We start from the raw sequence: 17,526 nt of genomic DNA, 5'->3' as shown, positions 1-17,526 counted from the left end.
AGCACACTTATCTGGATAAGTGTGGTGTTTCCGGATTGCTTCTCTGAAGACAGAGTGGCCAGAAAAGTACTCAATATACGCTTGAGATACTGAAAAGGGATTTCTCCTGCTGTGAAGCTGACTCCTCCACCGGAGGAGCTGAGGGAGAAATATCCAACATTCCATTGATGGACGCTAGAAGATCATTCACTATGGCGTCACCATCCGGTGTATCCGGATTGAGAGCGGTCTCAGGATCAGAGTCCTGATCAGCTACGTCTGCCTCATCATACAGAGAGTCCTCCTGCTGGGACCCTAACCAGTGATGAAGCCGAGTGCCGCTCCCAGCGAGCTCGCTTAGGCTGTCTGGGACTGTCGTCCGTGTCAGAGCCTGCGCCCTGGGATGCATGGGACCCCCCCGGAGCACTGATTTGTTCCAAATGAGGGTGGCCAGGGAGCATTGTATCAACATTGCCCATGGTCCGTCTGGACTGCAAAGTCTCTAAGATGTTAGTCACAGTCACAGACAATCTATCAGCCGAAACTGCAACTCCGTCCCTGTCCCTGGACAGGGTTCACCGGTGGTTTCTTTGGCCACCTCTAGCAGAGACCCCGGCTGACCAAGTGATACAGGGAAGCATTGCAGACCATGGGGACAGTGGAACCTGCCGTGTGGAACAGTATCACGTGCAGTACAAGCAGCATAGAAAGCCTGTGCCTTGGCACCCTTGCTTTTTTGCTGCTGTTGTCTAGCCATCTAGAAGTATATAGCCAAGAATAGCGACCGTACAGTGCAATGTATAGCATACAAGCAGAAAGTACAAATGAACACTTCAGCACATGCAGTACAAGCAGCATAGAAAACCTGTGCCTTAGCACCCTTGCTTTTTTTTTTTTTTTTTTTGCTGCTGTTGTCTAGCCATCTAGGAGAATATAGCCAAGAATAGCGACCGTACAGTGCAGTGTATAGCATTAGTGGGGTCAGCACTTCAGGTGCCGCTTACCGCCCGCACAAAAGCGGGTGTGTGGTCGCCCGAATCCTGTAACTGGTTGCCCAGAGCTTGTCTCCCTTCTCCAGCCCAGACTGCGTGCAGGAATGGCTGCCGGCGTCTTGTGAAGAGGGGCGGGCCGTGGGCGTGCCGCAGACAAGAGCGGGAACTGGCGTCCCACTGTGTCCAGTGAAGGGGGCTGGAGAATGCAAAGCAGACTCCAGCTCTCGGCGCTGACTTTCTGTACAGCGTCCCGCCCCTCCCCTGACTGACAGGGCTGGGGGCGGGAACGAAGCGAAAACTAGGCCGCAAAGCCGGGGACTCGAGTAATAAGCGCGGCCGTCCTTGTGCACGGCCAGCGCGGAAGTCCCCGGCGCACCACAAGTCCCAGCCGCGCCACAGTGTAAAACACCCCGCAACGGCCGGCGCGGCAGTTTCTAACACATAAATTCACTCAGCTAAGCTGCAGTGAATAATAGCACAAGCGCTCCGCGCTGTTGTCCCCGGCGCACTAGCACTCCCAGCAATGCTGGTGTGTGTGTGCGCGATGTGTACGGGGACACAGAGTACCTTAATGTAGCAGGGCCCTGTCCCTGACGATACCCAGCTCCATATCCAGCAGGATCTCCGGGTCTGTGGATGGAGCCCGATCTCAGTGCCTGGAGACCGGTAAGATCCCACTTCACCCAGAGCCCTGAGGGGGGATGGGGAAGGAAAACAGCATGTGGGCTCCAGCCTCCGTGCCCGCAATGGGTACCTCAACCTTAACAAACACCCGACAAAAGTGGGGTGAGAAGGGAGCATGCTGGGGGCCCTAGTATGGGCCCTCTTTTCTTCCATCCGACATAGTCAGCAGCTGCTGCTGACTAAAACAGTGGAGCTATGCGTGGATGTCTGACCTCCTTCGCACAAAGCATAAAACTGAAGCAGCCCGTGATCCCACGGGGGGTGTATATGCAGAAGGGGAGGGGCCTTACACTTTTTAGTGTAATACTTTGTGTGGCCTCCGGAGGCAGTAGCTATACACCCAATCGTCTGGGTCTCCCAATGGAGCGCCGAAGAAAAAGTGAATTACAAAGTTGTAGGGCATCATCAATTCAATAGGAATCCACACCTTGCATACAGAAATGCTATGATATGAAACCCATGACCCCCCAAAACATTGAATGCTGGTCACGCATATGGCGCTCATTAGTGGCCCCCGTCAGCTACAATGCACATCTGGACTCTGCACAGCATACTGTATCTGGCTGCACGCTGTGCAATATGGCAGGTGACACGTTTGCACAAGCATCTGTGATACGTGGTGGTAGGTCCTGCAATGTTGGGGGAGGGGTCGCATACACCGGCTGTTTGATGTGACCTCACAGAAACAAGTCCAATGGGGTCAGGTCAGGTGAGCGGAGGCCACTCCACACAGCCACCATACCCAATGACTTGTAGGAAGGTCTCCATGAGGTATCGCTTCACGTCCGCAGCCTTGTGAGGTTTACACCTTCTAATCATAGCATTTCTGTGCAAGGTGTGGATTCCTATTGAATTGATGATGCCTACAACTTTGTAACTCACTTTTTTTCTCTATCTCGTTCCGTTTTAGAGATAAAAATGCTAACTCCGTTGTTTTCCACCAGGTGGCGCTATAGGTGGTGTCATTGCGTAGCGCATGGCTACTTTACTATACCTAGACACCACTTCTATGCCTATAGCTGCCGCCGTTCTCAAGTTAATGGCAGTGGACAGGATATGGGTGGACACACTGTATATAGGTGAGGTGTATAAAGGATATGGGTGGACACACTGTATATAGGTGCGGTGTATACAGGATATGGGTGGACACACTGTATATAGGTGAGGTGTATACAGGATATGGGTGGACACACTGTATATAGGTGCGGTGTATACAGGATATGGGTGGACACACTGTATATAGGTGAGGTGTATACAGGATATGGGTGGACACACTGTATATAGGTGCGGTGTATACAGGATATGGTTGGACACACTGTATATAGGTGCGGTGTATACAGGATATGGGTGGACACACTGTATATAGGTGCGGTGTATACAGGATATGGGTGGACACACTGTATATAGGTGCGGTGTATACAGGATATGGGTGGACACACTGTATATAGGTGCGGTGTATACAGGAGATGGGTGGACACACTGTATATAGGTGCGGTGTATACAGGAGATGGGTGGACACACTGTATATAGGTGTGGTGTATACAGGATATGGGTGGACACACTGTATATAGGTGCGGTGTATACAGGATATGGGTGGACACACTGTATATAGGTGCGGTGTATACAGGATATGGGTGGACACACTGTATATAGGTGCGGTGTATACAGGATATGGGTGGACACACTGTATATAGGTGCGGTGTGTACAGGATATGGTTGGACACACTGTATATAGGTGCGGTGTATACAGGATATGGGTGGACACACTGTATATAAGGCTGTTGAGGTCGGGTCTGGAGACCCCTGGCCGGGCCATTTGCTGACCGCGAATCTGATGTGTGACAGATCTAATACTAATTGTATAAGGTGCAAATTAGTGAAGACAAAACTGTTCGGTGCTCGGGACAAGCATTTTGATGCTTGGAAGTCAATGGGGGACCTGCATTTTTCAGCAAGATTTTCCATAAAAATGCTCGAGTTCCCCATTGACTTCCGTTATACCCAGTAATCGAGTACCAAGCATCAAAATGCTCATTACGAGCACTGAACAGTTCACTCATCACTTCCGCAAATTAACACTAAATACGTAAATGAGGACTCGGCAGCGCAGACAGTTGCTTTTGCCACTCACCAACTTGCGTATACGATCTAGGACCAAATCGACTATCTCCTTTCCGATGGTGTAATGTCCCCGAGCGTAGTTGTTGGCAGCATCTTCCTTTCCTGTGATGAGCTGTTCGGGGTGGAACAGTTGGCGGTATGTGCCGGTGCGCACCTCATCTGTACAGGAACGTATGTGATAAGTAACAACCCGTTATTCTGGGAGATACGCGACGTGATCTGAAGGCAGTGATCAGATCCGAGCTAATCTATATCCCGCCATAACTTCTGCTTTACTTATATATCTGGCTCTTTCTGACAATCAGACACTACTGATCTCTACAATCAAACAGAAATTGTTAGCGCAAATTCACGTATGTGAGGCTTTTCCCAAAATCTACAATTAAAGGGGTCAATTCAGCGGTAAAAATCTGCAGCAGAAATTCAGATGCTGAATGTCACCAGGACGTATCCTTGTCTGTTAATTTTACCTGTGAAAATGTCAGATGCTGGCGTCGCAGCCAAAAAGTACTACTTACCAACCACCGTGGGCTCCAGATCCACAAACACCGCCCTGGGGGAATGTTTTCCGGCTCCTGTCTCACTGAAGAATGTGTGGAACGAGTCGTCTCCTCCACCGATGGTTTTATCGCTGGGCATCTGTCCATCGGGCTGAATCCCATGTTCCAGGCAGAAGAGCTCCCAGCATGCATTGCCAATCTGAACTCCGGCCTGGCCCACGTGGATAGAAATGCACTCACGCTGCGAGAAAAACAGATTCCTGTAGTCAATGTCGATGTTCTTTGAAATTTGGAAAACCAATATGTCTTTAAGGCTATGTGCGCACTAGAAATGTGAAGTTTCTCAAGAAAATTTCTTGAGAAACTTCTGCCAGTGAAAGATTTCCGGACCTGCGGAAAAAATCCGCACCAAATCCGCATGCGTTTTTGCCGCGGATTTACCACAGGTTTGTCCCTGCAATAAATAATAAAGATAATCGATAGACAGATAATGGATAGAGGGAAAGATGGATAGATGAATAGATAGATAGATAGAGGGATAGATAGATAGATGAATAGATAGATAGATAGAGGGATAGATAGATGAATAGATAGATAGATAGAGGGATAGATAGATAGAGGGATAGATAGATAGATAGAGGGATAGATAGATAGATAGAGGGATAGATAGATAGATAGAGGGATAGATAGATAGATAGATAGAGGGATAGATAGATAGAGGGATAGATGGATAGATAGATAGATAGATAGAGGGATAGATAGATAGAGGGATAGATAGATAGATAGATAGATAGATAGATAGAGGGATAGATAGATAGAGGGATAGATAGATAGATAGATAGAGGGATAGATAGATAGATAGAGGGATAGATAGATAGATAGAGGGATAGATAGATAGAGGGATAGATAGATAGATAGAGGGATAGATAGATAGAGGGATAGATGGATAGATAGATAGATAGAGGGATAGATAGAGGGATAGATAGATAGATAGAGGGATAGATAGAGGGATAGATAGAGGGATAGATGGATAGATAGATAGATAGATAGATGGATAGATAGATAGATAGATAGATAGAGGTATAGATAGAGGGATAGATAGATAGATAGATAGATAGATGGATAGATAGATAGATAGAGGGATAGATAGATAGATGGATAGATAGAGGGATAGATAGAGGGATAGATAGATAGATAGATAGATAGAGGGATAGATAGATAGATGGATAGATAGAGGGATAGATAGAGGGATAGATAGATAGATAGATGGATAGATAGATAGATAGATAGATAGAGGGATAGATAGATAGATGGATAGATAGAGGGATAGATAGAGGGATAGATAGATAGATAGATGGATAGATAGATAGATAGATAGATAGATAGATAGATAGAGGGATAGATAGATAGATAGATGGATAGATAGAGGGATAGATAGATAGATAGATGGATAGATAGATAGATAGAGGGATAGATAGATAGATAGATAGAGGGATAGATAGATAGATAGATAGAGGGATAGATAGATAGATAGATAGATAGAGGGATAGATAGATAGATAGATAGAGGGATAGATAGATATATAGATAGATAGATGGATAGATAGATAGAGGGATAGATGGATAGATAGATAGAGGGATAGATAGATAGATAGATAGATAGAGGGATAGATAGAGGGATAGATAGATAGAGGGATAGATAGATAGATAGATAGATAGATAGATAGATGGATAGATAGATAGATAGATAGATGAGAAAAACCTATATAATGTTCCACCTCCCTGCATTTTCTAAGCTTGCACCCTTTAGTGACTTTCATGTGGCACTTAGGCTACTTTCACACCTCCGGTTTTTGCTATGCGGCACAATCCGGCACTTTGCATGAAAATCGCAACCGATTTTTTTTGCTGCCGGTTGCGATTTTCCTGCATAGACTTTAATTAGTGCCGCATGGCCTTGCGTTCCGTCCGGTTTTTGCCGCATGCGGCAGATGTAGCCGATGCAGCGGCCGGATGGAACGTTGCCTGGCACGTTTTTTCGTGCGGCAAAAAAAAACCGCACCGCGCCGCATTCGGCCGATGCGGCGCATTTTTCAATGCATGCCTATGGCGGCCGGATGCGGCGCGATGCGGCAATAACCGCATCCGGCCGCCGCATGCGGTTTTTGCCACTGCACATGCTCAGTAGCATGCCGCAAGCGGCAAAAACCGGACTGGCCGCACAGGAAAAACGTATGCAAAGGATGCAGTGTTTTCACCGCATCCGTTGCATAGCTTGCACAGCCGGATTGAGCCGCAGAGCTCAAGCCGGATGTGTGAAAGTAGCCTAAAGGGTGCTTAGCCTTGTATTTAGCCATAAAATAAATAAATAATTAAAAAAAAATGACGTGAGGTCCCCCCATTTTTTGTAGCCAGCTAGGGTAAAGCAGACAGCTGCAGCCTGCAGACCACCGCTGGCAGCTTCACCTTGGCTGATAATCCAAAACAGTGGGCACCCCACGCTGTTATTTTAAATTATATAAATAATTTAAAACAAAAAACGTGGGGTCCCCCCCATATTGGATCACCAGCCAAGGTAAAGCGGACAGCTGGGGTCTGATATTCTCAGACTAGGGAGGTCCACTGTTATCGGACACTCCCCAGCCTAAAAATAGCAGGCCGCAGCCGCCCCAGAAGTGGCGCATCCATTAGACATGCCAATCCTGGCGCTTTGCCCCAGCTCATCCCGCGCCCTGGTGCGTTGGCAAACGGGGTAATATATGGGGTTGATGCCAGATGTGTAATGTCACCTGGCATCAAGCCCTGGGGTTGGTGAGGTCAGGCGTCTATCAGATACCCGACATCACCAACCCAGTCAGTAATAATTAAAAAATAGACAACAAAAAAAGTTTTATTTGAAAAGAAGGGAATTTTGTTACTTACCGTAAATTCCTTTTCTTCTAGCTCCTATTGGGAGACCCAGACGATTGGGTGTATAGCACTGCCTCCGGAGGCCACACAAAGCAATTACACTAAAAAGTGTAAGGCCCCTCCCCTTCTGGCTATACACCCCCAGTGGGATCACTGGCTCACCAGTTTTAGTGCAAAAGCAAGAAGGAGGAAAGCCAATAACTGGTTTAAACAAATTCACTCCGAAGTAACCTCGGAGAACTGAAAACCATTCAACATGAACAACATGTGTACCCGAAAAACAACCAAAAATCCCGAAGGACAACAGGGCGGGTGCTGGGTCTCCCAATAGGAGCTAGAAGAAAAGGAATTTACGGTAAGTAACAAAATTCCCTTCTTCTTCGGCGCTCCATTGGGAGACCCAGACGATTGGGACGTCCAAAAGCTGTCCCTGGGTGGGTAAAGAAATACCTCATGTTAGAGCTGCAAAGACAGCCCTCCCCTACGGGGAGGCAACTGCCACCTGCAGGACTCTTCTACCTAGGCTGGCGTCCGCCGAAGCATAGGTATGCACCTGATAATGTTTGGTGAAAGTGTGCAGACTCGACCAGGTAGCTGCCTGGCACACCTGTTGAGCCGTAGCCTGGTGACGCAATGCCCAGGACGCACCCACGGCTCTGGTAGAATGGGCCTTCAGCCCTGATGGAACCGGAAGCCCAGCAGAACGGTAGGCCTCAAGAATTGGTTCTTTGATCCATCGAGCCAGGGTGGCCTTAGAAGCCTGCGACCCCTTGCGCTTACCAGCGACAAGGACAAAGAGTGCATCAGAGCGGCGCAGGGGCGCCGTGCGGGAAATGTAGATTCTGAGTGCTCTCACCAGATCTAACAAATGTAAATCCTTTTAATACCGGTGAACCGGATGAGGACAAAAGGAAGGTAAGGAGATATCCTGATTAATATGAAACGAGGATACTACCTTAGGGAGAAACTCCTGAATGGGGCGCAGCACTACCTTGTCCTGGTGGACCACCAGGAAGGGAGCCTTGGATGACAGCGCTGCTAGCTCAGACACTCTCCGAAGAGACGTGATCGCTACCAGAAAGGCCACTTTCTGTGATAGTCGAGAGAGTGAAACATCCGTCAGAGACTCGAAAGGCGGCTTCTGGAGAGCAACTAGTACCCTGTTCAGATCCCATGGATCTAACGGCCGCTCGTACGGGGGGACGATATGACAAACCCCCTGCAGGAACGTGCGTACCTGCGGACGTCGTGCTAGACGCTTCTGAAAAAACACCAATAGCGCCGAGACTTGCCCTTTAAGGGAGCCGAGCGACAAGCCCTTTTCCAACCCAGATTGCAGGAAGGAAAGAAAAGTAGGCAATGCCAATGGCCAGGGGGACACTCCTTGTACAGAGCACCAGTAAAAGAAAATCTTCCACTTCCGTGGTAGATCTTAGCAGACGTGGGCTTCATAGCCTGTCTCATGGTGGCAACGACCCCTTGGGATAATCCTGAGGACACTAGGATCTAGGACGCAATGGCCACACAGTAGGTTCAGGGCCGTAGAATTCAGATGGAAAAACGGCCCTTGGGACAGTAAGTCTGGCCGGTCTGGTAGTGCCCACGGTTGACCGACCGTGAGATGCCTGTCGCCAGAGCTCTTTGATCGTCATGAAAACCGGGACCTTGCTGTTGTGCCGATTCGTGAAACCCGTCCGGGTGCAGAGACCATTCTCCTGCGTCCACGCCCTGGTGACTGAGGAAGTCTGCTTCCCAGTTTTCTACGCCCGGGATGTGAACTGCGGATATGGTGTATGCTCTGTCTTCCACCCCTAGCAGAATCCGGCGGACTTCCTGGGAGGCTCGCCGACTGCGTAGTCCGCCTTGGTGGTTGATGTATGCCACCGCTGTGGATTGTCCGACTGAATTCGGATCTGTTTGCCTTCCAGCCACTGCAGGAAGTCTTGCAGGGCAATATACACTGCCCAGAGCTCCAGACAATTGATCTGAAGAGTGGACTCCTCTGAAGAGAGTCCTTGATCGTCTGAGAAAGGGGGACGTTCCTGTGTAGGGACATCGACTTCCCCTCCCATTAGCGAAGAATGTTCTATTGAAGTGGACGCAGATGAAACTGCGTGAAAGGGACTGCCTCTGGATGAGGTGTCTCCTTGAAGGAGAGACTGCACCCCCGTCTGTAGTGACCGCTGTTTGTCCAGTGGAAGCTTCACCATCGCTGAGAGAGTGTGAAACCCCAAGCTAAGATATGCCAGCGATTGGGTTTAACTTTGAAAAGTTGAGGACCCACCCGAAACTCTGGGAAGTCTCCAGCGCCATGTTCAGGCTGTGTTGGCATGCCTCTTAAAAGAGTGCCTTGACAAGTAGATGGTCTAAGTAAGGGATCACAGGGTGACCCTGAGAGTGCGGGAGTGGTCCCACTGCTGCCATGAACTTGGTGAAAACCCGTGGGGCTGTCGCCAGACCGAAGGGTAGGGCTACGAACCGAAGATGCTCGTCTTCAATAACGAATCGTAGCAAACGCCGGTGCTCTGGAGCAATCGGCACGTGGAGATAAGCATCCTGATGTCTATTGATGCTAGGAAATCTCCTTGAGACATTGAGGCAATGACGGAGCGGAGGGATTCCATCCGGAACCGCCTGGTTTTCACGTGCTTGTTGAGCAGTTTAAGGTCCAGAACGGAACGGAAGGAGTCGTCCTATGTTGTCACCCCGACCAGATCGGAGTAAAAAGTGTCTCTTGTTCCTGAGGAGGAACCGGGATTACGACTCCTACTGCCTGCAGAAGAGCCTCGGCTCGGCCGGTGAGGAAGTTTTTGCGACAAACTGTCTCTCACCCACCGGCCATTGACCTGTGGCAGTTAAATGTCGCTAAAGCGGGGGAGTCTGCCACCGACCGCGGACGCGGAGAGAGAGGGCTGAAAGTCATGAGGAAACCGCCTTGGTAGCGGTTCCTCCGGCTGCCTTCTCCGGGCGTGATTGAGCCCGCCAGGAACCTGCGCCCCTCTGAGCCTTTTGAGTCCTGTTGGACGAGGGCAATTGGGACGTGCCCGAGCCTGGGAAGGACCGAAACCTCGACTGTCCCTTCTCCTGATGGGTCTTGTTTGATAGCTGGGGTAAGGAAGAATCCGTACCCTTGGACAGTTGAATGATTTAATCCAACCGCTCACGAAACAGTCTGTCACCAGATAAAGGCAATCTGGTTAAGCACTTTTGTGGAAGCAGCATCTGCTCCAATCCCTTAACACTAGGAGCGTAACAACACGGAGTTGGCGGACGCCACTGACGTACGGCTCGTAGAGTCCAGGACAGCATAAACAGCTTGAGTCGCAATGCTGACATTGCGAGGTGAAGGACGCTACTGCGGCCAAGATGTACATGTGACCGCGTCCCTCTGCGCAATACTAGCTGAAATAGCTTGGAGTGCCTCTATGGCTGCGAATGCCGGGGCAACCGACCCGCCGATAGCTTCATAGACAGATTGCAACCAGAGGGCTATCTGTCTGTCAATGGCATCTTTAAGTGAAGTCCCATCTTCCACTGCAACTATAGATCTAGCCGCAAGCCTGGAGATTGGGGGATCCACCCTTGGAGCGCTTGAGCACGTCAGGGGGGAAGAGACAGCGCGTATCCTCAATACGGTTGAAGAAACGCTTATCGGGATAAGCGTGGTGTTCCTGGACTGCTTCTCTGGAGTCAGAGTGACCAGAAAAGTACTCAATATACGCTTGAGATACCGAAATAGGGATTTCTTCTGCTGTGAAGCTAACCCCTCCACTGGAGGAGTTGAGGGAGAAATACCCAACCTTCCATTGATGGACGCTATAAGATTATTCACTATAGCGTCACCATCCGGTGTATCCGGATTGAGAGCGGTCTCAGGATCAGAGTCCTGAACAGCTACGTCTGCATCATCATACAGAGAGTACTGTGATGAAGTCGAGGGCCGTTCTTAGGGAGCTCGCTTAGGCCGTCTGGGACTGTCGTCCGTGTCAGAGCATGCACTCTGGGATGCATGGGACCCTCCTGGAGCCATGATTTGTTTCGAAATCAGGGTGGCCAGGGGCATTGAATCAACATTGCCCAAGGTCTGTCTGGACTGCAAAGTCTGTAAGATGTTAGTCATAGTCACAGACAATAAATCAGCGGAAACTGCAACTCCGTCCCTGTCCCTGGACAGGGATCACAGGTGGTTCTTTTGGCCACCTGTAGCAGAGACCCCGTTGAGTAATTGCACACACTGGGGGTCCTGGAACAGTATCGCATGCAGTACAAGCAGCATAGAAAGCCTGTGCCTTGGCACCCATGCTTTTTTTTTTTTTTTTTTTGCTGTTGCTGTCTAGCCATCTAGGAGCATTAGCCAAGAATAGCGACCGTACAGTGCAATGTATAGCATACAAGCATGAAGTACAATAAACACTTCAGCACATGCAGTACAAGGAGCATAGAAAGCCTGTGCCTTGGCACCTTTGCTTTTCTGCTGCCGTTGTCTAGTTATTCAGGAGCATTAGCCAAGAAAAGCGACATACAGTGAATGTATAGCATACAAGCATGAAAATAACCACTGCAGCACATGCAATCCAAGCAGCATTGAAAGCTTGTGCCTTAGCACCCTTGCTTTTCTGCTGCTGTTGTCTAGTCATCAAGGAGCATTAGCCAAGAATAGCGACATGCAGTGAATGTACAAGCATGAAAATAAACTCTGCAGTACATGCAATCCAAGCAGCATTGAAAGCTTGTGCGTTAGCACCATTGCTGTTTGCTGCCGCTGTCTAGCCATCTAGGCGGGTAGACAGCCAAGAATAGCCCTTACAGTGCAATGTAAAGCATACAAGCATAAAGGACACATGACACTGCAGCACATGCAAGACAAGCAGCATATAGAGTCTGTGCTTTAGCACCCCTGATCTTTTGCTGCTGTCTCTAGGTCTGCATCCTGAATAGCGACCGTACAAAAGTACAACAGGACACTTCGGCATTAGTGGGTCAGCACTTTAGTTGCCGCTTACCGCCCGCACAAAAGCGGGTGTGTGGCGCCGGAATCCTGTGCTGGTAGCTCAGCGCTTGTCTCCGTTTTCCCGCTCTGCGTGCCGGAATGGCTGCCGGCGTCCAGAGGAGAGGGGCGGGCCGAGGGCGTGCCCGAGACAAGAGCGGGAACCCGGCGCCCACTGTGTCTAGTGAAGGGGGCTGGAGAATGCAAATAAGGCTCCAGCCCTCGGCGCTGCTATAGAACAGCGTCTCTCCCTTTCCCTGAGTGACAGGGTGGGGGCGGGAACGAAGCGGCGCTAGGCCGCAAAAGCCGGGGACTAAAGTTAGAGGCGCCGCCGCCGTAGAAGCGCGGTCGGCGCGTCCCCGGCGCACTACAAGTCGCAGCTGCGCCGCCGCTCCAGGGGCGGTCGGCGCGGCGGTCCCCACACGTAAAGTCCCCCAGTAATCTGCAGGGACTATAAGCCCAGCGCACAGCGCTACAGTCCCCGGCGCACTAGCACACCCAGCAAGCCTGGAGTGTGCGTGGCCTGCCATACGGGGACACAGAGTACCTGAAAGTTGCAGGGCCTTGTCCCTGAACGGCACTCCCGCTCCACATCCAGCAGGTTCTATGGGTCTGTGGATGGAGCCCGGCCTCAGGGCTTGGTGGCCGGAAAGATCCCACTTCCTCAGAGCCCCTCAGGGGGATGGGGAAGGAAAACAGCATGTGGGCTCCAGCCTCCGTACCAGCAATAGGTACCTCAACCTTACAAACCGCAAGTGGGGTGAGAAGGGAGCATGCTGGGGGCCCTAGTATGGGCCCTCTTTTCTTCCATCCGACATAGTCAGCAGCTACTGCTGACTAAACAGTGGAGCTTATGCATGGATGTCTGACCTCCTTCGCACAAAGCTTGAAAACTGGTGAGCCAGTGATCCCACTGGGGGTGTATAGCCAGAAGGGGAGGGGCCTTACACTTTTTAGTGTAATTGCTTTGTGTGGCCTCCGGAGGCAGTAGCTATACACCCAATCGTCTGGGTCTCCCAATGGAGCGCCGAAGAAAACACTCCCCAAAACATTCCCTCTTTAACCAATTTATTGAAAAGAGCACAATCAATTCCACGTCCGGCGTAATCCAATAAGGGGGGGGGCACGGCGATCCATACCATAGTCGCTGTCCCAGTCAATGAAAAACAGAATGTTCCCCATTGGCTGGGAGAGCAATGCAGTGACCTGAGCTAACATCAATAGGTCAGCTCAGGTCACTGCAGGGGATGACGAGCGCTGCCATCAGGAGCATAGATGAGATCATTACCTTCTGTGATCATCTCCTGTACTGCTGACGTCAGCGCTGTCACTGACTTATCGCGAGAGCCCGTGACGTCACCACTAGTGACAGTCTCGGGCCGCTCGCGAGACGGGCATAGACAGCAGTGACCGCGGTGACGTCAGGAGGCAGGAGATCGTCACAGCAGGTAATGATCTCACCTCCTGACAGCAGCGATCGTCATCCCCGCGGCTCCCAGCACTGCAGGATGTCAGTGTCTGCCTGCGCTGCCGTGTGACAGGCTGCTGACACTGCGGGCAGACACTGACACTGCAGTGCAGGCAGCCGCGAGGCCGGAGCAGGACACACACTGCACGGGCACCTGGAGGTCGCATGGAAGCGCTTCTGTGCGGCGTCCAGGGAGTGTGACGTGTGTTTACTCTGCTCCTCTTCCTGGCATAATGACATCGCTTCCTGCAAAACCGCAGGCAGCGATGGGCATTACCGCAGGTAAATCGCGGCTATTCCGGGGGTATACCGCACATCATTGCTACCTGCGGAATACCCCCGGAATACCGCAGGTACCTGCGGAAATTAATGGACATGCACATTTTCTCAAAAAAGTTTCTCGAGAAAATTTTCTCAAGAAATTTTCTTGAGAAAAATCCGCACAGTGCGCACAACTATTTTTTTTTCTCATTGAATTTCATGGGAAATGTCTGCACAAAGATTGCAGACATTTCTCAAGAAATTTCCGGGGCAAATCCGCGGGAAAAACGGTCTAGTGCGCACATAGCCTAAGGCTGCTGAACGCCGTGTGCACAGGGCCAGCAGCATGCAAATGTGGCCAGTGCCTAATGGTCTTGGGTTCGGGCAGCACCAAGAGGAAACTACCGGACCCACTCTGCCCAGGTCTGAATTTGCAATATTTGCTGTACATTGATGGCAGATGTCCACGCAATGGAGCAGAGACCAAAGAAAGGCAATTTAGCCTCTTAAAGGGGTTGTTCACCACTCAGACAACTCCTTCTCAATCACTGTTTCCCATGTTATTTGGTTTGGTTTTTTTTTTAGAAAATAACATATTTGGTATAAATTTTAGAACTAATAAAATCTAAGAATAACTACATACCAAAATGAAAAAAAACCCATATCTATCTATATCTATATAAATTGAATAAAACAAGATCTGAAAGTCATATGGATCCCGAAAGGTAGTGATAAAGTCTACAGCTCACGCCCAAAAAAAAGTGCTCATACACCTTTATCAAATGAAAATGACACCGGCCATAGACCTCTATGGTGACACCTGCATAGACCTCTGTGATGACACCTGCCATAGACCTCTGTGGTGACACCTGCATAGACCTCTGTGATGACACCTGCCATAGACCTCTGTGGTGACACCTGCCATAGACCTCTGTGGTGACACCTGCCATAGACCTCTGTGGTGACACCTGCCATAGACCTCTGTGGTGACACCTGCCATAGACCTCTGTGGTGACACCTGCCATAGACCTCTGTGGTGACACCTGCCATAGACTTCTGTGATGACACCTGCCATAGACCTCTGTGGTGACACCTGCCATAGACCTCTGTGGTGACACCTGCCATAGACCTCTGTGGTGACACCTGCCATAGACCTCTGTGGTGACACCTGCCATAGACCTCTGTGGTGACACCTGTCAGAGACCTCTGTGGTGACACCTGTCATAGACCTCTGTGGTGACACCTGTCATAGACCTCTGTGCTGACAACTGCCATAGACCTCTGTGGTGACACCTGCCATAGACCTCTGTGGTGACACCTGTCATAGACCTCTGTGGTGACACCTGTCATAGACCTCTGTGGTGACACCTGTCATAGACCTCTGTGGTGACACCTGCCATAGACCTCTGTGATGACACCTGCCAAAGACCTCTATGGTGACACCTGTCATAGACCTCTATGGTGACACCTGTCATAGACCTGTGGTGACACCTGCCATAAACCTCTGTTATGACACCTGCCATAGACCTCTACGGTGACACCTGCCATAGACCTCTGTGATGACACCTGCCATAGACCTCTGTGGTGACACCTGCCATAGACCTCTGTGGTGATACTAGCCATAGACCTCTGTGGTGACACCTGCCATAGACCTCTGTGATGACACCTGCCATAGACCTCTGTGGTGACACCTGCCATAGACCTCTATAGTAACACCTGCCATAGACCTCTGTGGTGACACCTGCCATAGACCTCTGTGGTGACACCTGCCATAGACCTCTGTGGTGATACTAGCCATAGACCTCTATAGTGACACCTACCATAGACCTCTGTGGTGACACCTGCCATAGACCTCTATGGTGACACCTGCCATAGACCTCTGTGATGACACCTGCCATAGACCTCTGTGGTGACACCTGCCATAGACCTCTGTGGTGACACCTGCCATAGACCTCTGTGGTGACACCTGCCATAGACCTCTGTGATGACACCTGCCATAGACCTGTATGGTGACACCTACCATAGACCTCTGTGGTGACACCAGCCATAGACCTCTATGGTGACACCTGCCATAGACCTCTGTGGTGACACCTGCCATAGACCTCTATGGTGACACCTGTCATAGACCTCTGTGGTGACTCCTGCCATAGACCTCTGTGGTGACACCGGCCATAGACCTCTGTGCTGACAACTGCCATAGACCTCTGTGGTGACACCTTCCATAGACCTGTGATGACACCTGCCATAGACCTCTGTGGTGACACCTGTCATAGACCTCTGTGGTGACACCTGCCATAGACATCTGTGGTGACACCTGCCATAGACCTCTATGGTGACACCTGTCATAGACCTCTATGGTGACACCTGTCATAGACCTGTGGTGACACCTGCCATAAACCTCTGTTATGACACCTGCCATAGACCTCTATGGTGACACCTGCCATAGACCTATGTGATGACACCTGCCATAGACCTCTATGGTGACACCTGCCATAGACCTCTGTGGTGACACCTGCCATAGACCTCTATGGTGACACCTGTCATAGACCTGTGATGACACCTGCCATAAACCTCTGTTATGACACATGCCATAGACCTCTATGGTGACACCTTCCATAGACATGTGGTGACACCTGCCATAGACCTCTGTGATGACACTGGCCATAGACCTCTATGGTGACACCAGCCATAGACCTCTGTGGTGACACCTGCCATAGACCTCTGTGGTGACACCTTCCATAGACCTGTGATGACACCTGCCATAGACCTCTGTGATGACACTGGCCATAGACCTCTATGGTGACACCTTCCATAGACCTGTGATGACACCTGCCATAGACCTCTATGGTGACACCTGCCATAGACCTCTGTGGTGACACCTGTCATAGCCCTCTGTGGTGATACTGGCCATAGACCTCTATGGTGACACCTTCCATAGACCTGTGATGACACCTGCCATAGACCTCTATGGTGACACCTGCCATAGACCTCTATGGTGATACTGGCCATAGACCTCTGTGATGAGACTCCAGTTAAGGTACACATTACACAGCCGGCTCTTCATGTCTTCTGCGCCAATCATAGGTCTGATTATAACAGACAGATAGCCAATCACAGACGGGAATTGTGGGAGGTGGGCTTGTCTCCTCTTGTCTTGTCACTGATGCAGCCTCGCCCCCAGCAATCATAGTGCGTCATGGCCCCCACTAATGGCCCTCACCACGAGACCTTATCCCCTGCTTCTATTAGCTGAGCCGGGGCTCCGCAGTGAGCTGCGGGTGGACGCCATGTCTTACCATAGTTATCTCCGCAGAGGTATGTCCAATGGGGTATGTTTGTTCCTCCGCTTCACGTCTCTTCTCCTCACCTCACACCGCGCAGCTCCAGTAACCAACTGTCGCGTCTCCCGCCCGCTGCCCCTGCTTATAAGACTCATGCGGTGCGCTCGAGCGTGTCTGCCTCTACTGATTGGATGAAATTGCAATGAGGGCGGGAAATTATAACCAGTCAATCTCCAGTTATCCATACAGGTAGCGCGTGCAGGCTGTGATTGGTTGCTAGGCAGCTGGGGACAGCAGTGATTGGTTGGCTGCTTATGGACTCACTGCGCGGGAAGATTGTTTCT

The 17,526-nt window shown here is 50.3% G+C and overlaps 1 protein-coding gene across 2 annotated transcripts in view; it reads right to left on the bottom strand.

Annotated features, from left to right (window-relative positions):
- Window positions 1-17,385, bottom strand: part of LOC142259769 (tubulin alpha-3 chain-like) — a 62,834-nt gene extending 45,449 nt beyond the window's left edge. Inside the window, exons 1-3 of one of the 2 annotated variants that reach the window (XM_075331880.1) lie at window positions 17,269-17,385; window positions 4,295-4,517; window positions 3,787-3,935 (exon numbers count right to left, since the gene is read on the bottom strand). In XM_075331880.1, coding sequence (XP_075187995.1) covers window positions 3,787-3,935; window positions 4,295-4,517; window positions 17,269-17,337 — 441 coding nt within the window. In that variant the 5' untranslated portion in view covers window positions 17,338-17,385. Of the gene's footprint in view, window positions 1-3,786; window positions 3,936-4,294; window positions 4,518-17,197 lie in introns of both variants that reach the window. The other variant, XM_075331881.1, reaches the window with a different exon arrangement.
- Window positions 17,386-17,526: the final 141 nt, after the last annotated feature.

The sequence above is a fragment of the Anomaloglossus baeobatrachus genome, assembly GCF_048569485.1.
Source record: "Anomaloglossus baeobatrachus isolate aAnoBae1 chromosome 9 unlocalized genomic scaffold, aAnoBae1.hap1 SUPER_9_unloc_3, whole genome shotgun sequence".
In the NCBI taxonomy this organism is placed as follows: Eukaryota; Metazoa; Chordata; class Amphibia; order Anura; family Aromobatidae; genus Anomaloglossus; species Anomaloglossus baeobatrachus.
Note: the sequence above shows the minus strand (reverse complement) of the source record. Positions and strands in the feature narration are given on the sequence as shown.